This window comes from Centroberyx affinis, unplaced genomic scaffold (genome assembly GCF_046629955.1).
Source record: "Centroberyx affinis isolate AG114_WGS23_722 - 3 ecotype Tasmania unplaced genomic scaffold, CSIRO-AGI_Caff_v1 ptg001779l_1, whole genome shotgun sequence".
Taxonomy (NCBI): domain Eukaryota; kingdom Metazoa; phylum Chordata; class Actinopteri; order Beryciformes; family Berycidae; genus Centroberyx; species Centroberyx affinis.
Window position 1 is genome coordinate 23 of NW_027280172.1, and position 24535 is coordinate 24557.

The 24535-nt window shown below is 40.5% G+C and overlaps 2 protein-coding genes across 2 annotated transcripts; one reads left to right on the top strand and one right to left on the bottom strand.

Moving 5' to 3' along the window:
* Positions 1–1425: 1425 nt before the first annotated feature.
* LOC139652321 (actin-related protein 2-B-like) lies at positions 1426–14224 on the bottom strand. Its single transcript, XM_071529348.1, has 6 exons — positions 14107–14224; positions 11147–11257; positions 7408–7623; positions 5385–5457; positions 2715–2851; positions 1426–1849 (listed from the first exon to the last, which is right to left on the bottom strand). Exons 1-6 carry the CDS (start codon positions 14152–14154, stop codon positions 1601–1603), a joined length of 834 nt encoding a protein of 277 aa, XP_071385449.1. The 5' UTR covers positions 14155–14224; the 3' UTR covers positions 1426–1600.
* A 3138-nt stretch (positions 14225–17362) lies between these two features.
* Positions 17363–23986, top strand: rab1aa (RAB1A, member RAS oncogene family a). The gene is made up of 6 exons (XM_071529335.1): positions 17363–17516; positions 18305–18377; positions 18515–18610; positions 18778–18873; positions 21042–21173; positions 22538–23986. The coding sequence occupies exons 1-6, from the start codon at positions 17503–17505 to the stop codon at positions 22733–22735; spliced, it is 609 nt and encodes a 202-aa protein (XP_071385436.1). The 5' UTR covers positions 17363–17502; the 3' UTR covers positions 22736–23986.
* The last annotated feature ends 549 nt before the right edge of the window (positions 23987–24535 follow it).

Consider the following 24535-nt stretch of genomic DNA (forward strand, 5'->3'; position numbering starts at 1 on the left):
CTTCTCATTTTATAGATGATTTTGCTAAAACAGATATATTTTGTGTTCTTAATCACAAAGAATAGTCTGTTTAATCTGTTGGGAACTTCTTCAAATTGTATAGTTAGGTAAAAAAAAATGCAAATATTCTGAATCTCAACAAAAATGCAACATATTTTTTAATAGCGATTAATTACATGATAAACTCCTTGAGGACAATCCAGAACAAAAAATGCAGTTCAAATCACTTTGCCAAGTAGTTTTGCAATCCCTAGAAATTTTCATTTCATTTTTTCCATTATTCCAATTTAATCTTTTCTCCGTACTGTTCTGACATAAAAATATTAAGTTATTTGATATTGTTATGATCATATTCAGTGATCCTATTTTTGACTGTATTTATTATTTGATTATTATTATTATTATTATATTATTTAATTTTTGTATTTGACTGTAAAAGATGGATAGCTTTTGGTCTTTGGGGTCTGTTTTTGTTTGTTTTGTGTTGTATATTGTTGTTTTTTTATGGGATTTTAAAATGTATGCATGGTTGTATGTAAGTGTATGGTTGTATTTTGTAAATGCGTATGTATGAGTATGAATGTATGGGTGCATGTGTGTATATAGATATGTATAGTTTTACATTTTTATGATGTACAATCATGTATAGATATATTTCTATTTCTTATTAATGTAAATTCTGCTTCTATTCAGTTGTTAACTGTGAATACTAATAAACTCAAACTCAGTATTTGAATGTTTCACTATGTTTTAATTTTTTCTATCCTTTAAATTGGACTGTTACATGTTTGAACGCTGGCGGCCCCAAACGGCAGCGAGAGGAAACAATTTGAATTCTCAGGGCCAACACCCAGAAATCCTGTTGTCCTTTATGTCTGTAAACTACAAACCACACGCTCAGGTTTACTGACCTGCTACTGTGAGCATGAGGAAGAGAGAGAGAGAAAGACTGGGTGAGAGAGTGAGAGAGACGGACGTCCAGAGGAACAAGAAAACAAGCCGAGCCTCCCTCCTCCACAGGGAGTTCAGCTGCACTTTGTGAACGAGGAACAGAGAAAACTTTAATAATCCACATTTTCATATAAATAAAAATCCGGTGGAGACTCGAGTCACAATTTTAATTGTTGCTTGAGACTTGACTTGATGCGTGAAGAGAAGACTTGAGACTTGACTTGACTTGGGTTCTGGTGACTTGGGACTTGACTCTGACTTGTACTCTGATGACTTGAAAAGGTTTCTAAAGTCTTGACTTGAGATCTTGTGTTTGTGTAAATGACTTAGATTGAAAGTGATGAGATTTGTTCCAGCAGACGACTGAATTTAAATGCTGTTTTCTGAATTTGTATGGAATGATTGAATTTATTGAAGTTGAAACTGATTATAGAAATCAAACTCATGATGCTCTTACCAAGTTTTTATCCTATTAAAACCATATTGCATTGAAAAGTCCTAGATATTTAGTTTTCTTTAAGATATTAAATTGATACTGGACTCTTGATTTGTTCTGACTTGACTTGCTGTTCTACATTTAGACTTGAGACTTGACATTAATGACTTGGACTTGACTTGGTAATCTACATTTAGACTTAAGACCTGTGCCTCAAGACTTGAGACTGACTCGGGACTCAAGCAAAGTTGACTTGGTCTCACCTCTGCTAGTGTCTAACAATAATGATGATGCTGTGAATGGCAGACTGACCGTATAAGACTCCACCAGCACGGTGGTCTCCAGAGCCAGCTTCTGCTCCTGCTCGATGTTGTAGCCGACGTAGCAGAGCTTCTCCTTCATCATCCTCACCGTCTCGAAGTCGGCGGAGTGGTTGAAGGCGTAGCCCCTCAGCAGCAGCAGCTGGCAGGACAGAGAGTGAGGACAGAGGGAAGTGAGACCCAAGGAGCTCTCAGGATGAAAACATATGGACTGATGGTGCTGTGAGGAGGAATCTGTCCACTAGGGATGTGAATCTGTCTTTCTTATCATATGTTCAGACAGAACGTGAAAAAACGATGAAACGACTAGTCAATTAATCGATTAGTCGATCGACAGAAAATTAATAGATTATAATTTTGATAATCGATTAATCGTTTATCATTTATGAAGTAAAAATGCCAAACATTTGTTGGTTGCAGCTTCACAAATACTAAGATTTTCTGCTTTTCTCCGTTTCATATCATTATAAAATTAATAGTTTTTTGGCTGCTGTTCAGACTAAGTAAACAATTGTAACATCACTTTGGGCTCTGGGAACTGGTGATAGGCATTTGTCATCATTTTAGACATTTTATAGACTAAACGATTAATCAATGAATTGAAAAAATAATCGATGGCTTAATCTGTAATGAAAACAAACATTATGTTGCAGCCCTAGGGGGCATGAATGCCTGCAAAGTGGGACGAAGAAGGCGAACACAGTGAGATGGACCCAACTTGAGCTGAGGTGAAGTTGCGTTCTCTCCAGTTGAAATTATTCAACTTGAGAAGAAACTGCCTGACGCAGTAAAGCAAAAGCCAATCAGCTTCAAGCATGACTCTGTACATTTCTCCCCCCACCTGCTGTTCACAGAGGATGTTTGTGAGCACCAACATCTGCACAACAAGTTTATAAAACAGAAGAACTCTTGGCAAAGGGGACTGTGAATCACCCTGCTGGGGCTTATTTTGCCATAATGACTTTATTTTATGACTTTATTTCCATGTTCCCTTATGTTCCCGGTACCTTGATGAGGTAGCGTGTGATGTCCCGGCCTGCGATGTCCAGGCGTCGGGTCAGGTGGGGCAGGGAGAAACCTTCGTACACGGGACAGATGTGAGTGACGCCGTCGCCGGAGTCCACCACCACTCCGGTCAGCAGTCCTGAAAACACAAAACACACACAGCGCTCGTCACAACACACACCTGCAGACTGCGGGATCATCTCAAAGCTGAATCATGAACCTTTTTACACACTGAGATAATGAAAAAGAAATAGGATAAATGACATATTATCAGTCTGGGTCTTTCTGTGATTCTGTGTCTTCAGGCCTAAATCCCCGTTTGCCTAAAATTGGCTTTTCAGAGATGTTGGGATGTTTTTGGGGTGTAAACAGTTTGCTGTGAGCGTGTCTCATGGGTCTGGTTAGCGGTGTGCAACAACAATAATGGTGGAAAGTAGTAACAAAAGAATAGAAACAGCAGATAAAGGTGCAGCTACGGAGCCAGGGAGTGGCCATCGGGAGAAAAATAATTTCTGTCGTGGCCACGATTTACTGTAACGTGCACGATATGCAATTTGAGCTCTCATTTTCTCTTTTTGGTGCGTTTTGGTTTATTCGTGCGTACGAGATACAACAAGATACAACGAGATACAATTCACAAATTGCCAAAACGTGCCCTTGAAATAGTGATACCATGCTCTTGATATATAATACATGCGCTTTTCACAAGCTTATAAAGAGTCAGTGCACATATTGGTGATTATGTTTAAATGTGGCCTGTCCTGGGTGCCTATTCAGTGTAAACAGACAATGGATATTAGCATACCAAATCCTTAGTAGGCCTATCTGCAATACCTAAAAGGTTCCTTTTAAGTTGCATTTTTTCCTAAACTGCACAGTTTAACGAAATCGAGGGAATGAATCTTGTGCGCACAAATGAACTAAAACGTGATGCACGTTACAGTAAATCATGGACTCATTATAACTTTTTTTTCTCTCCCAGTGGCCGCTCCCAGGCTCCGTATGCAGCAGACGAGACCCGTCCAAAAACGCGGCGAACCTCAGCGTCAGATCAGCTGGGTTCTCCGTCTGCTTCTTCTTCTGAGAGGCTTTACGGTGCCGTTACCTCAGCCTCAGGACAGAGGTGGATGGATGAATGTTAACATCCTAATCAGTGGTATTTTTGAAGTCTTCTAATATACGGTAGTTTTAGCTACTTTTTCTCAGTACCTTCATTTAACCCTCATCCTACTTCTGGGGTACCCACAGACCCCAGAGCTATACTTTTTGTCATGTCTCACAGGTGCTTTATTCTATCATTCCAATTTTTCATGACTTTGTCAATCAGTTTGTTCCTAATGACTTCATATCATTGTTTTCTGTTTCTGTTTTAATTAGTGCTTTTTAAAAATACCAGTGTATTGGGGTCCTGGGGGACCCCAGTCAAAAGCACCCAATTCCACCTATGCAGTTTTAATAGATGGAACTATTTATTGAGTTCATGTTTGCCATGGGTCCTAATTTAAAGTCTCACACACTATCAGGGGGGGGTAGGGGCACTCTGTCAGTCATTTTGGAGGAGACAGACACAGATGCAGCAGATACAGATTTCCTCATGTGCTCTGTGACCCTAAATACTGCTCTTCCTAAGGTCAGATGATGTTCAAAGTCACAAATACAATACATTTAATTAACTAACTTTCTTAAAATAATAATAATCTTTTTTTTTTCAGATGACATTAATTACATAACTAATAATGTTTTGAGAAGAAATAAGTCAACATTTTGCTATGATGGTTGTTTCTTACAGTAGTTTATTCTTGGGGTCCCCAGGGACCCCAGTCAGTAGTCCATGTATGTTAAATATGTTGGTAGGATGAGGGTTAACAAAACTATATTGAAACCTATGAAATCTACTCCTCATTCCTCCCTCGTCCCTCCAGTGAAAGGGTCACACATCCTGCAGCTGTGTTTAGTTCAACACATAAACACTGAGCCCGTTCACATAGGAAGCCTCTGTGGGGCCGATAAATGTGTCTAGTCAGCGCAAAACAGACACATGTCTCCCATCAGCGAGTCGCACTGGAGCTGAACTGTTCCAACAGAAAACAGTGAAGAGATGATACGGTGTGCTCCCGTGTGGCTCAACAGGGGGGGCGAGGCACCGACGCTGTCCGGTCTCGGTCTCGGTCTCGGTCTTGAGTCCGGTTAAGAAAATTCAGGCAGGAGGCAGCAGACACACACACTGTCACACACTGCCGATGGGCCATAAGTCATGATTGAGTAGGATCTTTTTTTTTTTTGGATGAGTTTATGATATTTCAAGGGGGAAATCCTGCTCAGTATGACTTTAATATGGGACAAAACGTGCTTGTACTATTTTATTTCATTTTATTCACTTTTTGTGTATGTGTTTTATTTAGTTTTTTGTATGTGTATGTTTTCTTTTTTGTCTCTTTCTGGGAGTTTGGGATGGGAGAAAGGTGTTGTTCTAGTTCTGTTCTAACACCAAAAAAAGGGGGAGTTAAAAAAAGAAAAACAATTTTGGAACACAGATTTGTACTTTGTACTTTGTAAAGAAAATGTATTCTACACTTCCAGGTGGCCGGTAAAACAGTGAAAGTGGCTGTTGGGATTTTGGGATGTACCTTCCACTGTGGCTGGTGGAGGAAATAAAGAAATATTTAACGTACCTTGAGCGTAGAGCGTGAGGACGGCCTGGATGGCGATGTAGACTCCTGAGAACTGGTACGTCTCAAACATCACCTGACAGGAGGAACAGGAAGAATCGGTCAAGTTTGAACTGCGGTCACAAGGCATCAGGGGGAAAAAATAAAAATATAACATATATTAAATAAATAGTACTATATTTACTTTTAAGATAATTTCTTGGCATTTCTGCTTTATTGGTCAGTTGAGAGTAGAGAGGCAGGAGAGAGTTTTGTAGGGTGTGGACCTTAAAAAGGATGAAGTTGGAAGTAAAAAATAATCTATAGAAACAGTTGAACAAGTCGCTGCATACACATTTATGTACAGTCTTTGGGTCTCTCTTTATGTATACTCTTTGGGTCTCTAAATTTTTGTCTCTAATTTTATTCATCTTATTTTAACCCTTATTTTGGTATATGCCTATAATCACATGATTTCTTTTGTGTAAATTGACCAGCCTTAACGTTGCACTATGACTGTTTTACTCTTTCTGTGAAGCACCTTGAGATTTCGTTGTATTTTAAAGTGTGCTATATAAATAAAATTCTTTATTATTATTTATTATTACTCACTTCCCATTGTTATATTTACACTCCATGCCAGTAAGTGCACATGACGACTGAAGAAGTAACCGTAACGTAGGTTAAATCAGAAACAGCGGTGACAAAAATGGTCAGAGAACCACAACTTCATACTTGTGAGTCATGTGACTTTTGTTTACAAGGTTCTCTTGTAATTTGGCACTACGAACCTAAATTAACCAAATTACAAAAATGCAACAAAGTACACTTTTCCTCTCCGGTTCGGACCAAAGAAAAGCAGCTGGAGGTGAGATCAAGCCCAGCAGAGCCTGAATCATTCATAAAGCATCGCTGTTTTTCACCGATAAATCATTTAAAGAAGCCGCAGTCCAAGAAGACCCAGATAACATTCAGGTTCAAGATGTGCGGGACAGACGAGACACACGAGCTACAGTGCTAGTGTGTAAACAGGCCACGTCCGATGTAATGCTCCGTATAAATCTAGTCAATTTATTTGACAACTTTTGAGATATTGAATGAGGTTTTTAATCGAAGCTACAGAAAAAAATACTAAGTCTGGATCCTGCATGGTGCCATCGAGGCCTGAGAGTCTGCAGGTTTTCATTCCAACCAAACACTACAGCAGCTGATTTCACTGGTCAGTTCCTCCTCTCTGGATGAAGATGTTAATCAGTGGAATACACATTTATACTAATCTACATGTAGACTTGGGTCTTGACTTGAGACTTGCACCTCAAGATCTGAGACTGACTTGGCTTGACTCGTCACAGCTTGTCACAGCTCTGCATTGCCCCTATGACATAAGGCAGTGGTTCTCAACGTGGGGTCCGGGGACCACCAGGGGTCCTTGAAGGGGTTCGTAGGGGTCCCCAGCAAACTAATGAACTGTTAAACTTTAACATTATTTTGTTTTCAACCTCTTTGCATGTCATATTTCTGCTATGTTATGTTTACCTTTTTAACTGATAGTATGTCTGCAGTTTTTTGTTGAAAATTAATAAAAATTTGGTCAAAAAAAAAAACAAGAACTTATAAGAAGTTAACACAATTAGAGAATGTAGAAGAATGACTGTTTTGATCATAGTTTCTCTGTTATCTCTCTACCTACAATACAGATAGTCATGGGATTCTGGACCAAATCATATCTGACAATATTATAATAATAAAAATATTCTCAGATTTGAGTCCAAGAGACAAAATCTCATCAAACTGGGGTCCATGGGTCTAATATGGACTAAATTAGGGGTCCTTGATATGAAAAAGGTTGAGAATCACTGACTTAGGGTTACTTACTGTTTAGTTAGCATTAGCATTAGTATCTAAATTTTGCTGTTCCTCCTCCTACTACCAGAGGAGCAAATCTTGCACTCTGGTTCCAACATGGGCCACAGATTTCTCTCAGGCCAAAGAACCATCTGAAATGAAAATAAGCTGAAACTGAAACTACTCGTTTCCAGACACCAACCTCGATGATCTTCTCGCGGTTCTTGGTGGGGTTCATGGGCGGCTCGGTCAGCAGGATCTTACAGTCTCGGGAGGCGATGTTGAGCTTCTCCGGGCCGAAGGTGTAGTCCCACAGGTGCTTCATGTCGTCCCAGTTCCTGACGATGCCGTTCTCCATGGGGTAGTTCACCTCCAGCATGGAGCGCAGCTCGCTGGCCTCGTCCCCCACCATCAGGTCCTGCGAGGGGTCAAAGGTCAGCAGGTCATCTTTCCCTCTCTGTATTCCCCTAAAGCGCTGGTTTGTTCTCACTAAGTGCTTTTCCTTTCAAACTTGGTTGTTTTATTGATCTGTTTTAATGTTTTGCTATGATTGTACATTTATAAAACCTTGTGATTTCGTTTCTCATATTTTGTTAAGCTTAAGGATTAGCTAAACCCCAAACCCAAATCTGTAGTGAAGCCTGACACCTAGTGCTAAAAAGTAGGGTACTGAACTGGACATCTGCTACTGGCTGGTCTTTGTGCCAGGTGATGTCACCTTCTATAGAGTAAAACAGGGGAGGGTTGTTCTGTTGAAATCTGACAAACCTGTGCTGTACAGAGGGGGCGGGGCCAGACAGAGCTGGGTCAGAGTTCACAGGTCACAGACTAACACCTACCATCACAGCATACACTACATTCTCCCTGAAAGTGTCACTCAGCATGCCGCACTATCAAGGCAAGAGTCGATTCAAAGTCGATTCAAAGTCACATGGAGCCGTTGCATCATTCTGATTGGTTAGTCCAGTTAGCTCTCTCCTCAGTCATCACATGACGATGCGTTAACCACAGCTGCTAAAGACTTGGTAAACACTGAAATGAACCCGGGTATCTTTGCACTAATAAAGGAATAAATAAATAAATAAACCAATAAAGAAGAGCTGAAACCAGGGTTTTGACATTGCTCCGTTTGCTCCGTAACAGCAAATACACATTCTGACCAGGTAGACTAGTTGGTAAGCAAGTTGAAACTCTGCAGTTAGAAGAGTGGAACTAGAAGAGTTGTGGGTTGTCATTACTATTATTATTTTACCAATTATGTAATGGGAGTTAATTAACTTATTTATTTATTCATTTTTATCATTCTATTGTATCATTCTAATATTGTTTGTTCATTAATATGTATGTATCAATGTATATATCATGTATATGTTTATTTTTTATAATATTTGATATTTGAAAGTATGCATACATAATGGTTTGATTTTTGTTTTTTTTTGTTTTTTTACTTTTATAAAAAGTTGAAAACTCAATAAACATATTGTTGAAAATAAAAAAATAAATAAATAGAAGAGTTGTGGGTTACTTGCAAAGTGAAACGCTTCCTGTTTTGTGCCGTAAAGCACTCCAGCAGATTTCCCTCCAAATCCGAACCAGCGGCTCACAATGTAAAATGCAGAGTAGAGGCTGATAGAGGCTGACAATTTTCTCGTTAAGTGAAAATGAATGTGTTAATGATTTATTGATGTTAAAATGATACACACAGCACCTTTAAGAGTATTCAAAGTTAGTCAGAATAAAAAAACAATATGCAGAAACACACTCTCACATTCTTGGTGAGATGACAAACAACCATGATGTCACAGTTTAAACCGTACAGCAGCAACTCAAGAAACTGTAAAGTCAAACACATCGCATCCACACTTACCTTCTTCCTGTTATTCTAGACCAATCAGAGGAGAGGGAGAGAAGTGGACAGAGGTGACCACATTCAGATATGAAGCGAGTGCGTAGTGTGTGTGTGTGTGTGTGTGTGTGTGTGTGTGTGTGTTGCGTGCCCAACCCACCTATCCTGTGATGAAATGCAGAGATGTTATCGTGAGGTGTGGTTACTGTTTAACAGCTTGATAACAGCAGCATTGTGGGAAATCTGGGGCTAACTGGACTGAAGGAAACACCTGAGTAAATGAGGGAGTTGCAGCAGGCAGGGTGTGTTCTGGTTCAGTTTGCTGCCCTGCTTTCTCACTTCAGGGACTGCCAAGGAGGTTTTGTTTTCATCCTGTTAGTCTGTCTGTCTGTCAGCAGGGTCTCTCAAAAACTTATGAATGGGTTCCCATGAAATCTGGTGGAAAGATCGGCCTGGTGCCAAGGAACAACTGATTCGATTTTGGCAGTGATCTGGATCTGGGATTTCTGCCATTTGCCTATTATCGTTTTTTTTAGCCAGAACTATGAAACTAACACAGAGATAGAGAGTTGATTTCAAATCCTAAATGGGAAGTTGGCAGGGTCAAGAAATCAATTTTACTTAGAATTGAAGTGATAGAAATGATGTGTTTGGGTGTAAACACATCACTGTATCAACAGTCGAGCCCCAGAGCCTCTCTCCAGATATATCCAAAGACAAGACAGTAACAGAGTAACTAGGAGCATGCTGAATGGCAACTGTAAAATATCACATCGTAGATCTAAATTTGGACAATCAGCTTTCTCCTTAAAGGGCTGTCAACTCTGGAACACATTACCAACTGAAATCAAATTAATTCCAGATATAAAATCTTTTACAACAAAGGTAAAGTGCTGGCTAAAAACAAACCAGAGCTGTACTCATTTTTAGCTAATTGTACTCTAAATTACTATTGGTGTATGGAGTATGTGTATTGATGTATTGTGGTATGTGTATTTTATTGTATTTCCATATCTGTAGTGTATTGTGGTTTCATGATACTGAAAGCTGTATATTTTAATTACACTGTACATGTAAAAGCCCAACTAGGGACAAGAGTTGAAAATTAGCAATAGCTATAAACTCTCTGTGCAGCACATCAGTTTCATGCTCTGCATTGGAACTATGTTAAATTGCATCGTCCCTATCAAATAAAATTCAAATAAATAACAGCAAGTTGGGGACGGCACTCTCCGGACGGCACTCGCTGTGTACCATGTGGTGGAAATTAGATTCTTCTGTTATTTATTTTATTTAGTTAGCCCTACTGCACTAGAACAGAGCATCAGCTAAATGTCTGATATTTCTCCAGTAGAGCTCCAGACAGAGTTCATGCCAAGAAACTCTGAAGCTTTGTGGCAAACACGTTGTGAAACTTTTGGTTGGTGTTTCCTTTATTTTAGCAGTTAACTGTCCTAACTCTCAGTTTCTTTGGCTGCTTCATGTGGAGTGGTGAGGACCAAAACATTCAAGCTGTTTTCAGAGTGATGTTAGAGTGAGGAGAGTGTGGCATCATCAGGCCTATTTTCCTCATTGTTTCTTTATGTATTTTATGTTTTTTTTGTCTATGGTCTATCATCTTAAGAGTTGCACTGAGGCAAATTCCTATCAACTTTGTTGACAAGGCAATAAATCATTGAATCTTGAATTTATTTCCATAATGTAAAAGTGAAAATGAGAACTGGTCAGTGAAAAAGCAATGTTTGGTTCATGGCTTGCAAATTAAAAGTTACGACAAAAAAAAGGTTTTATATAAAAAAAATAGAAACTGACTGGATCATTTGTTTCTACCGTTGCTCTCTGTCTAAGTTGCTCTGGATGAGAGGGTAAATAAATGTCTAAAATGAAAGCTATTCTTATTTATTGTATTATTTTATAGCAATTTGAAGGAAAAAAATCTACATTTTAAAAGGAAAGAGAGCTGTGAAGGTGCTATGAAGACAGCCTGTCTGCTCCAGGACAGACAACAGTGTCTCAGTGTCTCAGTGTCTCAGTGTCTCAGTGTCTCAGTGTCTCAGTGTCTCAGTGTCAGTGAGGAGCGAGGCGGCCGACTCACCTTGATTTCGATGTTGCCGACTTTAGCCGTGGAGCGGATGATCGGCCGGCCAACCAGCGCCGGGAAGATGTGCTCCGGGAAGTTGGAGCCTGCATAGCCACACTTGACAAACTGGGATTGGATTGGAGGACAAAAGGAGGAAGAAAACAAGTCAATCTGTTAGACTGCAGCACATCGACTGAACTGAGATCTGTTTCCAGCCAGCAGAGACCCACAGCACTTCAACAGAATTAAAAAACTGAACTGCTGAAAATGAAAACGGACAGTAAGTGATCTGGTATGACTTCTATCAGCAACTAGGAGGAATAACAACAACACTGATAGGATTTTTTTTCCTCCTACACAGATCTCTGGTACAGCTCCTCCACCCACAAACCCCTCTCGCCCCCTGAGCTACGGTGGCCTCTAAGTGACACAAACAACAAAGCCACATTTTCACAATAGAGAGGGGGAGACAGGGAGAGACAGGGCAGGAGGAGAGACAGGGAGAGACAGGGAGAGACAGGGCGGGAGGAGAGACAGGGAGAGACAAGAGGAGAGACAGGAGGAGACAGGGAGAGACAGGGCAGGAGGAGAGACAGGGCAGGAGGAGAGACAGGGAGAGGCGGGGAGAGACAGGAGGAGACAGGGGGAGACAGGGAGAGACAGGGAGAGACAGGGGGAGACAGGGCAGGAGGAGAGACAGGGAGAGACGGGGAGAGACAGGGCAGGAGGAGAGACAGGGAGAGACAGGGCAGGGGGAGAGACAGGGAGAGACGGGGAGAGACAGGGCAGGAGGAGAGACAGGGAGAGACAGGGAGAGACAGGAGGAGACAGGGAGAGACAGGGAGAGACAGGGAGAGACAGGGCAGGAGGAGAGACAGGGAGAGACGGGGAGAGACAGGAGGAGACAGGGGGAGACAGGAAGAGACAGGGGGAGACAGGAGGAGACAGGGAGAGACAGGGAGAGACAGGGAGAGACAGGGAGAGATGCAGACCGACGGTCTCTCTCAGCCCGGCCCGGCCTGCAGCATGACGGGGAAATTATGTTAAGAATCTGCCTAAAAATCTAAACCTGTTGTGTCAGGAGAGAGCGCTGAAACATTTCTGTTTACTGCTGTTTTTAACTCTGTCTGCTGACTTAACACACTCATGTCTGCTGTCTGTTTACCTGAATTTATACACACTTTCAATTCTCTAAGTCCTCTGCATGTGTGTATAAGGCTGGGTATTGGCAAGGACCTCGCGATACGATACGTATCACGATACACTGCGATACTCTACATAATTTACTGAAAATTTAAAAATAGAGCTGAAAATACAGCTTGCTGTGTCCCACCTGGGTAGTCTAATATGTACATCATTATATTGATAACTCAGCGGACAAATTGAGTCAAACTATTTAATTCAAAGGGATTTGAGGGAAATTTAAGGACATTTTAAATCTGTTTAAAACATGAATACTTTTTTATAATGTATTGATATGAGGGGCTGGAAAATCGCTACAGTATCATGGAAAAAAATATTGCAATACTCAGCTGTATCAATTTTCTTGCACAGCCCTATGTGTGTATGTATGTATGTTTTTATGTCTGATTACATGCATGTTCTTATTATACATGTATTGCTCTTGGCCTTATGAAGCACATTGTGTTGCTTTTTGTTTGAAATGCGCTTTACAAATAAAATTTGACATTTCCTACAGCTACATTCCTGCCTCAGTGAGCAGTAATGAAGCAGTGAAACACAGGCCAACACATAACACAACACAGGATAGGACAGCAGGTTGTCCCACTCTGAAATACCTTTCAAAAGACTGGGTGTCTAAGGCAAGCTGTTGTACCATGCATTCAGTGTAAGAGGGATTTTACAGTCTCTAGGTTCATTTTTAGCTAAAACAGAAGTCAACAGAAGTCCCTGACAGAGTTGGTTCAGAAGAAACACTTCTCTTTAGTAAAGAAACTTTCTCTTTTGTTTCTAAATTAAAATGAACCCATGTAGGAGAAGATGGAGTCCATTCAGACTCAGACTGAAATCTGCTCAAAGCGCTGCAGCCGCAGATCTGACTAGTTTCCTTGGTTTCCTTACATGGAAGAATAGTTTCAGCTTCCGCACTCACACATCTCACGCATGCGCACTGTTTCCTCCACGGTTTCAACCCATCTACAGGGCAATTTAGGTAGCTTTAATTTACTCGTCATACTGTTAGTGCATTGGAAAACTTACAGAGATGTTTGCAAATTATATCTGTATTTCCAAATACTGCGATGCTAATGAGAGAGTGAAGTCCTTTGGTTTGTGTTCAGAGGAGTTTGTGGAGGGCGGGGCCGTTTGGTTTGGTGAAATGAGAAGGAGCAACATTTGATATTTGTGATTTCAACAAGGCTTCAACCAAACCGTGTCCGTCCGGTGTGCTGCAATACTTAGATAACATCTGAACTCTGAGGCTTAGCTGAAATATACGGGAATCTACAGCTAGCTAGTTAGCTTAGTTCAGCTGGTTCAGAAAACAACTTCGTTCACTGCATGAATTCAAAAGTTTAGCTGCTTTATTAGAGCTGTTGGCTTGCTGTCCAGCCACTAAAGCGATTATAACTGTTGTTTGTTGCATGATGATTATCCATGCACACACGTTAGTCAGTTTGCTAACTAGCTACCCAATTCAGAACTAGATGCCTTGTGAACGACTTTCCCCTTGCGTTAAACCGCTGTCATTAAACAGCAGCTAGGCTAACAGCTCGCTGTGCTAACATCAAAACGCAGATGCAGTCCTGTACCAGATGAATGAGCGTCCAGCTGACAGTCACACATTCCTCAGACAACCCACCCAGTCTAGCTAGGCGTTAGCCGGCTAGCTAACGATGGAGAGGGCTAACGTTACTTCCTGTTTCTTATCGCCCTCTCCTCTGTCGGACCGCGCCGCCGAAAACCCAGAACGACCCGGGATCAGATTATACAGAGCCGGCTGGAGGCAAACTTACCCCGGTTCCATTGTCGCAAACCACTACTTTCCTTCCTTGACTGTCCATTTTTCAGCCCCGAAACCAGCAGCCTCCCCCTGCCTGCACACAAGTGTCAAGCTCGTCGGAATAAAAAAAATAACACTTCCGGTTTCACTTTTCAAAATAAAACCCTTATTGACGAACGTGTGTTGCAACCTTTTTTTTTTTAGAAGGATGCAAAGTGCCGAAGTGTAAACGTTAAACACCGTAAAGAAAGAATATGTTTAAGGAGAAATATGTAGTAAGCGAAAATACACACAGACGTTTTCGCAGGATATATTATAGTAGGGCTGGGTGATAATTCAATATTATCATTTATCGTCTTTCAGTGGAATCATATCGTGATGATATGAAGATATTTTAATATCGTGACACACATTTCTGCTGTCTAAATTGATGATGACAAGCAAATTTTACTTAAAAACTCTCATAAAATGAGGTATGGTAGGAATATTATTTGAAAGTTTCAGTTTTGTTTGACACCACACCTAACATTACCATTCAGTTCAATGAGATGAACATTCATGTGATTATTTAACGTGATTTTGCATACATGAACCATATCGTGATATATATTGATATAAAGAAAAATCCTTAAGATTATCATGATATTGATTTCAACCATATCGTCCAGCCCTATATTATAGCCACATAGGCCTATGCAAGTTGGCAATGAAAATCAAAGAAATAAGTATTCATAAAATGTGCTAAACAATTTTTAACCCATACAGGTGGCACAGCAGTTATAGTTAGATTTTTTCCCTCAATACCATTCTTCTTCTTCTACAATATTATTCTTTTTGCTTTCAAGTGACATTTTTATGATTTTACTTTGAAGGCGATTTCGTTTAACTTCCGTTATTAACCGTGCTAAATCTGTCTGACGTGATGCAGTTTGCCGGCTCCGCTGTCTTGGTGGAGGCGGAAGTCAGCAGCACGGTGTGACTTCCTGGATGTTACAGATAGACCTGTTACACAGAGAAAGAGAGAGAAGTGCTACACACACTGCCATGACTCAAACACATATTTACATGGATCATTTTATATATATATATATATATTAATCTGAAAGAAACACACAGACACCCCATTCAACACCCTAAAATCAGAACCTATTGACCTCATCACTCCCTAAAAAACACAAATTGACCTTAAATCAGTGGTTTCCCAAAGTGGGGCAAAATGATCAACAGTTTAATTTCACTATTACTTCACTCCCTGCAGGTTAGCACAGTGAGAGGATGTTTAAATATGACTGTTTGCTCTCAGGTTTCACTCTCCACCCTGCTGCTATCACCTCACCTGCAGAATATATGATTCTGTACCAACTCATATCTAATAATAAAAATGCTGTCCTGACTGTATGTACTTTATTTATTTCTTTATGAATTATTTTATTTTATTTACTTATTTTTATTTATGACGTTTTTGTGGGTTCTAAATAATTCTTGTTTGTTCTTTTCAGGGTTTTTTTTTTATTTATTTAGTGCTGTTTGTAACACCAAAACTTGAATAAAAACTAAGACTGAGATGGGATTCCACAAGGCAAAATGTTAATTCTTATGAAATCTGTGTTCTGATGTGGATCTATTTGGGGGTTCATGATATGAAAAAGCTTTGGGATCCCTACCCTTTAAATCAGTGGTTCTCAACGTGGGGTCCGGGGACCACCAGGGGTCCTTGAAGGGGTTCCAGGGGGTCCCCAGCAAACTGATGAATTGTTAAACTTCAACATTATTTCATTTACAAGAAGTTAACACAATTAGAGAATGTAGAAAAATGACTGTTTTGATCGTAGTTTCTCTGTTATCTCTCTACCTACAATACAGATAGTCATGGAATTCTGGACTAAATCATATCTGACAATAACAAATATTCTCAGATTTGGGTCCGAGAGACAAAATCTCATCAAATGGGGGTCTGTGGCTCTGATGTGGACTAAACCAGGGGTCCTTGATATGAAAAGGGTTGAGAATCACTGCTTTAAATCACTATAAACCTCCTATAATATTCCTAAAGGGACTCTAGTGTGTTCATTAGTAAATTTATAGTGGCCATATTGTACTTTATGGTAATTTTTATTTCCTACGGTATTCTAAAATGTATTAGAGGATAATTAGGAATCACCTGATGTGATGCACTCTGTACCATCAGTTTATTATTATTGATTCAGAACATCTGGCTCCAGTTGGTTTAATCGTTCCATCAGAGGAGTGACTGAGTCACCTTTGCCCGAGTCCCAAGTCAGTCTCAGGTCTGAATATAGATTAGAGGAGCAAAGAAGAAAAAAGAAAAGAAAGAAGAAAAAAGAAGGCCTGGTGAGGTTGGAAATACACCAACACGTTGTTGGTGTATTTCTAGCATTTTAACATGAAATAGCCAAGAATAATAACGTTTTTTAAACTATATATAGAGGAGAGTGCCTAGGATTTTTTAGGAATTTTGTTTTATCCTTTTCCCTCTACATATGGACTACCCATGTTTCCAATGAGCAGCTCCAGTGAAGCCCATGCAGCGTTCCTCATCTGATCAACACTGTGTTCTAAATGTAGAACACCAAGTCAAGTCCAAGTCAAATCCAAGTCATTATTGTCAAGTCCCAAGTCTAAGTGTAGAACAGCAAGTCAAGTCCAAGTCAAATCCAACTCATTAAGGTCAAGTCCCAAGTCGGACGATCACTCTGTCTTTGAAAATTAATTGAAATGTATCCAGAGGTGTGACCAAGTCAACTTTCGTCAAGTCCCAGGTCAGTCTCAAGTCGTGAGGTACAAGTCTCAAGTCAAGTCCAAGTCTAGTCCATGTCATTAATGTCAAGTCTCAAGTCTAAATGTAGAGCAGCAAGTCAAGTCAGAACAAATCAAGAGTCCAGTATCAATTTAATATCTTACAGAAAACTAAATATCTAGGACTTTTCAATGCAATATGGTTTTAATAGGATAAAAACTTTAATTTAACTTTAATAGGATTTATATAATAAGTTGCAAATACTTTTGGGCATTTCCCCCCAACATATCAATATCTAAAGTATATGGGAAATGTATTTAAGGCCATTGCTGGTGATTTAGTCACTTTTTAATAGAATATCTATCTTTATTCCAACTGTGGATGCCATCATCATCGAAACCAGCAACGTTTCACATCACGCCTTGTGCAGTTGGACTACAACACCCATGAGCCACATGTTCCGGTATTTCCGGGTAATACCGGCAGCCATATTTGATTCGATTATGCTGTTCTGGCTGCGACAACCAGTTTAGCTAGTTCTTGACAAAAAAACGGTGTCTTTTCTTGACTACAAGGCGAGCTCTAAAGGTTAACCTGCGACGACAAACAGCGGTATCTACAGTAATAACAGTTTATCGTGTGTAGTCAACGATGAATCCTGAATAGTAAGTGTCACTTTTGATGACGATGACAGCTTGGTTGAGCTGTCAGCTTTGCTTAGCTAGCTAGCAGTCACTAGCCGGGTAGCTAACGTTAGCTAGCTAGCCGGACTTGTATACAAAATGAACGTCAGCTGCTTTGTCTTCTGTGCTAGCGAGCTAAGGGCTTTGGTAGGGTACGCACTGGAAATGACAGCAGCGTTGTTTATTACTTAACGTCTGTTTGTATTTTGTGTCTGATATTACACAGTTTTAAACGACTAATTATGTGTACGTCATCAATATTGTTTGTTAGCTGACTTACGTAAACGGTACATCATGGGTTGGAAGTAACGTTAGTAGCTAGCTAGCTAAGAATAGCTACGTAGCTTTACTTCGAAACACTCAAGTCTTACGGGATTTTATTCAGGGAGTTTCTCAGTTAAAATATATGAACTACAGATACACACAGATTCAGCTTTTCAGCAAACTGCCCCGTTTTAAGAGAACTGAAGTGTCTCCATTGATCCTGTTAACGTTACGTTTCATTTGAATGTCATTTACCTACCACGAATAGGAAATGACTCAGTTACCTCCTGATGTGGAGTTAGGCAATGTTAGTCTCAGCATTATTGCACTGTAGCTCGCCATATATGCCGTTCAGTGGTGTAGCTGGCATCAATAATATACGACTGCTCACTGTAATGTTATGTAACTTAGACGTGTTGTGGTGTTAGTTTCCTGACAGAGCAGGTTGTACTGTTTACCTTGTCAACAACTTTAACCTGAGGTGTTTTTTCCCTCCATCCTCACAGTGACTATTTATTCAAACTGCTCCTGATTGGTGATTCTGGTGTGGGAAAGTCTTGTCTCCTTCTACGGTTTGCAGTAAGTACCTGTTTCTAAGCCACTATTACACAATTTTCCCCATCAGCACTGTGATGATTAATAACCTCAGACATATCATATCTACCACGTGGACCCACCTGTGTGTGTGTGTGTGTGTGTGTGTGTGTGTGTTGTAGGATGACACATACACAGAGAGCTATATTAGTACCATCGGTGTGGACTTCAAGATCAGGACCATAGAGCTGGATGGGAAGACCATAAAACTTCAGATTGTGAGTACATCCTAGTGTTACAGCGCTGTAAACACTTAACAGCATTCCTGCTATCCCCCTCCAGTGGAGATAAGACATTTACTCCAGCCATATACTCCTGGATCATATTTACATTTTCAGCTTTTGCTCTTGTTTTCCACTGACCGGTTCACTCTTTGCTTCCCCAGTGGGACACGGCTGGTCAGGAGCGGTTCCGCACCATCACATCCAGTTACTACAGAGGAGCGCACGGCATTATAGTAGTTTACGATGTGACAGATCAGGTCAGTGCTTCTCTCCCTCCAGGACAAAGTATGTGGGTTTCATTCACTTCATGGTGCTGTGTAGTAATAGTAATATAAACTTTATTTATGTAGCACTTTTTAAAACAACTGTTACAAAGTGCTTTCCCAATTAAATTTCCAATTAAGATAAATATACTGAACAAAAATATAAATGGTCCCATGTTTCATTAGCTAAAATAAAACGTCCCAGCCATGAAAAGCGTATTTCTCTCAATTCTTGTGAGCAAATATGTTGACATCCCTGTTAGTGAGCATTTCTAATTTGGCAAGAATTTCTTTCAATGGAATGATTTTCTTAAATGAACTGTAACTAAGTAAAATCTTTGAAATTGTTGCATGTTGTGTTTATATTTTTGTTCAGTATAGGGCTGAACAATTAATCGAAATTTTATCGAAATCTCAATATGGCCTACTGCAATTTTCAAATCGCAGGAGGCGCAATATTTGTTAAAGGTGAAATGTGTCAAAATAGCATTTTAAAGTAAATATTGTGGTGCTGCAGAGATGTCCTGGCCTACACATCATATTCTACAGACTTAAGAAAACATCTTTGTTTGGTACAGATCCCCGCAAAAATCACACCATAATCATTTTAATACATTTTTCAATGAAAATGAGAATAATGATGTAAAAATAATCATTCCCTCTAATATCGCAAATCATATCGCAATTGCAATTTCAGTCAAAATAATCGCAATTAGATATTTTTTCAAAATCGTTCAGCCCTAGTGCTGTGTAGTAATAATAATACATTTTATTTATGTAGCACTTTTTAAAACAACTGTTACAAAGTGCTTTCCAAATTAAATTTCCAATTAAGATAAATAAACTGAACAAAACTATAAACGGTCCCATGTTTCATTAGCTAAAATAAAACGTCCCATCCACGAAAAGCTTATTTCTCAAAATTCTTGCACACAAATATGTTAGTGAGCATTTCTCATTTGCCAATAATTTCTTTCAATGGAATCATTTTCTTAGATTAACTGTAACATGTAACTGTAAGTCAAATCTTTTAAATTGTTGCATGTTGTGTTTTTATTTTTGTTCAGTATACAATAAGTGAGTACATATAACAGAAAACAGTAGATTAAAAATGAAGCCAACAATAGTAATAATACACTTCATTTATATAGCACTTTTTGAAACAACTGTTACAAAGTGCTTTCCAAATTAAATTTCCAATTAAGATAAATACACTGAGAGAGTACATAGAACAGAAAACCAGAGTAGATTAAAAATGAAGCCAGACATGAAGTAAAGATAAAGTAAAATAATAATATAAGGAGACAGACAGGATTACAAACTAGGATAAAAATAGACATAAAAGAAAAGTGAAACCAGACAAGAAATATGAAACCAATGGGTTGCGATTGCAGTAACACTGCCAAGGTTAGAGGTTCCATTCACACAGAGGCCACGCATAAAAGTAATGAACACACTCACAGTAGGTGTAAAACTCTTTTGATAAAAGCCTCTACCAAATGACATAATGATGTTTATATAAATTCTTAGAAAAAATTGCTAAAGTACTCATATGCTTAGCTGTTTTTAAAGTGCTAATGTTTTGATCCGACCTGGATGCTCATCAGGTAAACCTCTGCATGAGTTCCTGAAACAGTCTCTTACTGTGTTGTATCATAATAATCTTTATTTGTATAGCACTTTTCGAAACAAAGTTACAAAGTGCATTACAAAACATCATAAAAGAGTACAACATACTCAGGAGTCCAACATAAATACGATAAAAATAAATAAAACATGAAGCATAGACACCAAATAAGACAAAGTTTATAATAAAAGCAATAAAATAAAAGTGATAAAAATGAATGAAAACAGACAGAAATGCTATAAATACTATGAAAAAGCCTTCCTGTAAAAGTGGGTTTTAAGAAAGAAGAAGATTAAAAGAATGCAGTGAATTTGCTAGCCTAAGATCCTCAGGGAGGGAGTTCCTCAGCTGCGGGGCTCTAACAGCAAAAGCCCGATCTGCTTTTGTGACAAGGCGGGCTTTTGGAACATTCAGGAGGGTCAAACCTGAGGAACGCAGGCAGCGGCTAGGCTCATATGGAGCTAATAAATCTAAAATGTATGTAGGAGCAAGGCCATGTATTAACACCTGTCTCCCTGCTGCCGCCCGGCCTCAGGAGTCCTTCAATAATGTGAAGCAGTGGCTACAGGAGATCGACCGCTACGCCAGCGAGAACGTCAACAAGCTGTTAGTAGGAAACAAGTGCGACCTCACGACAAAGAAGGTTGTGGACTACACCACAGCTAAGGTGAGTGGACTGAACCACAGCCGCTTTGTTTGGTTTTGTGTTTTTATGCCCAGTGCAGGAAATGTACTTGTATATCCTCTGGCCCTGTGGTGGATGAATTTAAAAACATAGCAGCCACTTTAACATTTTTCCCCGCCCACTGGATTTATTTTTGTACGATTTCTTTTTGGGCATTTTCGCCTTCATTAGAGGAGAGAGAGAGACAGGAAAGATTGGGAGAGAGAGAGGGGGATGACATGTGACGTGGTTCTGGGCCGGATTGGAGCCCACAGTGTTGCGTGTCACATGGTACGCACCTAAGTCGGTAGTCGCTAGTTCTGAGTTCGTATTACAAACTTCCGATGGAATGCGTTCCAGTGCGTCTGCTGGGGAAAACACGGATGCAACAGCCTTTACACACTAACGTTAACGGCAGCTATCTGACAACGCTCTAGTAATGTTAGCAGGCGAGTTCATACAGCAAAGACTTCTATCAAGTAATGAAGCACAAGTCAACTGAATTGCGTTACAAATTGAAAGTACAAAGTTGTTTCAACACGTTTTCCTAACACAAAAACTACATATCAGGTAAAATCAAGTTTTATTAACTACAAATTAATGCAAAGGGAATTCAGTTTACTTTTCACCATGTGCACCGCCACACTGCTGTGAGTCAGCACGTTTATGTTGGAAAACTTGGGCGGTTCAAGTTTCCGACTGGGACTTGACCGACTGCTCTGTTGCACTTTTCCATGTCGGAAGTCATATGCAGTCTTAGCCCACTGAGCCCCCAGGATGCACACTGTAGTTTTAGAACAGAATAGCACCTCCAAGTGATGGGTGGTTACCTGCCAAAGTGGTCTGTAGAATAATAACAAGACTAGGTCAAAACGTAGTGTATGGCTGGACCGTGTATGGGTGTGCCACGGCCGACCAATGGTGTAACTAACTCCGCTGTAGACTGTTAATATACAGAATAATAGTCCATACATCCATACTGATCTCCGTTCCAGCGCGTCCCGTCTCCTCTCCACCGCGCCCACGGCCCACGGCCCACGGCCCGCATTGATCCTCCTGATCCAGCCCCACTGCCGAAAACAAAACTTAAATTTCTGGCTCTGTGATCCTATGATGTGCCTCGTGCCACGGCCGACCAATGGTGTAACTTCATCACTCAGTCAGTGACAGACATTCGCGTTTATAGGGCCGGCCCTACTAGTGCGGTCCAGCCAAAAACTCACCAGCCACACCCAAATATGACCAGTATTTGTCTAGCGGCCGGTGTTCATTTCCCACCCTGGATGTCCGTCACACTCTCATTTCTTCCTCCCCCTTTTTTCATAACAGCTGTTTGACTTCTCCCTTTGCCCCCGTTTCTCCTCCAGGAATTTGCTGACAACTTAGGCATCCCCTTCCTGGAGACCAGCGCCAAGAGCGCCACCAACGTGGAGCAAGCCTTCATGACCATGGCGGCCGAGATCAAGAAGAGGATGGGCCCCGGGGCCACGGCCGGCTCCGCCGAGAAGTCCAACGTCAAGATCCAGAGCAAGCCGGTCAACACCTCGTCCGGAGGCTGCTGCTGAGGCCGCGAGCCGCAGCCTGAACCCCAAACCACCAGACCCACAACCAGGCTCTACGTTACCATGCTCCACAGGGATAGACAACACAGAGAGAGAGAGAGAGAGAGAGAGAGAGAGAGAGAGGGGAAAGAAAGAGAGAGAGAGGGAGAGAGAGGTGAGGAAGACTTTGAGTGGACCGGTTTGTAATTGTGTGTGCAGCTCCAACACCCCCCCCCCCCTTCCCCCCCCACCCTTTCAAACAAAGTCAGCAATAGGACGGTAAGCCCATCCAACCCCACAGAACCCACTGGGCTGTTTCTGTTTTGCATACTTAACCAAAACACACATACTGGAAAACAAGGCTCAAAATGTATACAATTTTTAACAGCGTGTGATGTTAACCGATGAAAGAAAACACAAGTATACTGCTTTTCTTCTTTGGTTTTTTTTTTTTTTTTGCCCAACTCTTTCCTTCAGGTTTGGTAGATGAGTCACTTTTCTAAAAAAAACAAAAAAAACAAAACCACAAAGTTGTCTTTATTTGGCTGTGGATAACAGCATGACTTCGGCCCGAATCTCCTCAGATGAATTAGTAAGCACTTCAAATGAAGCACATGCTTAAACCAGCATCATGCATGTTAGCAGACCTGATTACACGCTCTTCTCAGTGCATCTGGAATGCAGTCATGAAGCGAGCGGCTTTCTGCTCGCCGTCAGAACCCAAACAGTCGAGGAAACGTCCCGCGCCCCGACTTCACATGTCGCCCCCAAACGATGTGCCAGTGCCTTTGTGGCAGGAGTTTTACATGATATTATGCCTTCGGTGCACTGTGTTGTCGGCATATTCCCCCTATGCCCACAGTAGTGACTTGCTCTTATTTCTTAGAGATTTGACTTTGTATGATAGCAGTAGTTAACATTCCTGTATATATTTGGCTATGTGTGTGCTCTGCTGGTATTAATGATACGACATAAGCATGTGCTACATTGGGAGACGTGACGTCGGCGATGTGTATTCCTCTGCTAATGTTTCTCAACCAACAGCACAACGACAAAAAGAAAAAAAATCATCCAAGCTACGAGAATAATCTATAAACTGTATATATTTATACATAAATGTAAGAAGTGATTTGCAAATTGTGTAGAGAAGCAAGTGAAACGAATGACATGATAAATAGCTGGAATTCGTAATCTCGGCACGTGATTTGTGGCTGCGGACATGACATTTTTGTGGCACAATGTCTACTATTAAACAATGAAGGAGATCTTTGATAACCGCTGGTCGTCATGGTATTTTTTTTTATTTATTTCCCCCCTGCTGCTTCTGCTCACTTTCTTCACACTCGTCCTGCAGTCTCAGTTGTGTTCTCTGCTCCACCGGCCTTGTTCTGTTCCACTTCCATAAGCTGTGAGGAATGATGATCTTTGGCCTAGATTCTCCAGTCTCCAGTGAAGGAGCTGTTTCACATCACGCCTCGTGTTTTCACTGAGCCTTTTTACCTCAACACAGTGTCACTGTTCCAGGCTCTAGACGCACCTTTTCCTCCTGCTATTAGTGTCATCAGCAATAAGTTAAGCTTCACTACCTTAAGCACCTCACATTTTAACATTATGTACAGTTTAGTCCAAGTAAACAAGCAAACTTGCTGACTGGCAGTTACAGCTTTCTGCCAGTGGAGGGCAGTGCTGGCCTACTGGCTTCAATAATAACAGTAATAAACTTAATTTGTATAGGAACTTTCTTAACAGTGTTACAAAGTGCTTCACAAAACAAGTACAAAATACAGCAGTAAAACAATAATAAAAAAACACAAAGAAAGATCA

What these genes read in the sequence shown, in the direction of transcription:
- LOC139652321 (XM_071529348.1), bottom strand. Translation starts at nt 14,154, where the DNA reads ATGGACAGTCAAGGAAGGAAAGTAGTGGTTTGCGACAATGGAACCGGG. An exon ending in TTTGCGACAATGGAACCGGG is followed by an intron (nt 11,258 to 14,106) that starts GTAAGTTTGCCT and finishes ATCCAATCCCAG; the next exon opens with TTTGTCAAGTGTGGCTATGC. An exon ending in CCTCACGCTCTACGCTCAAG is followed by an intron (nt 2,852 to 5,384) that starts GTACGTTAAATA and finishes TTGTGTTTTCAG; the next exon opens with GACTGCTGACCGGAGTGGTG.
- rab1aa (XM_071529335.1), top strand. An exon ending in AGACCATAAAACTTCAGATT is followed by an intron (nt 18,611 to 18,777) that starts GTGAGTACATCC and finishes TTGCTTCCCCAG; the next exon opens with TGGGACACGGCTGGTCAGGA. An exon ending in TTTACGATGTGACAGATCAG is followed by an intron (nt 18,874 to 21,041) that starts GTCAGTGCTTCT and finishes GCCCGGCCTCAG; the next exon opens with GAGTCCTTCAATAATGTGAA.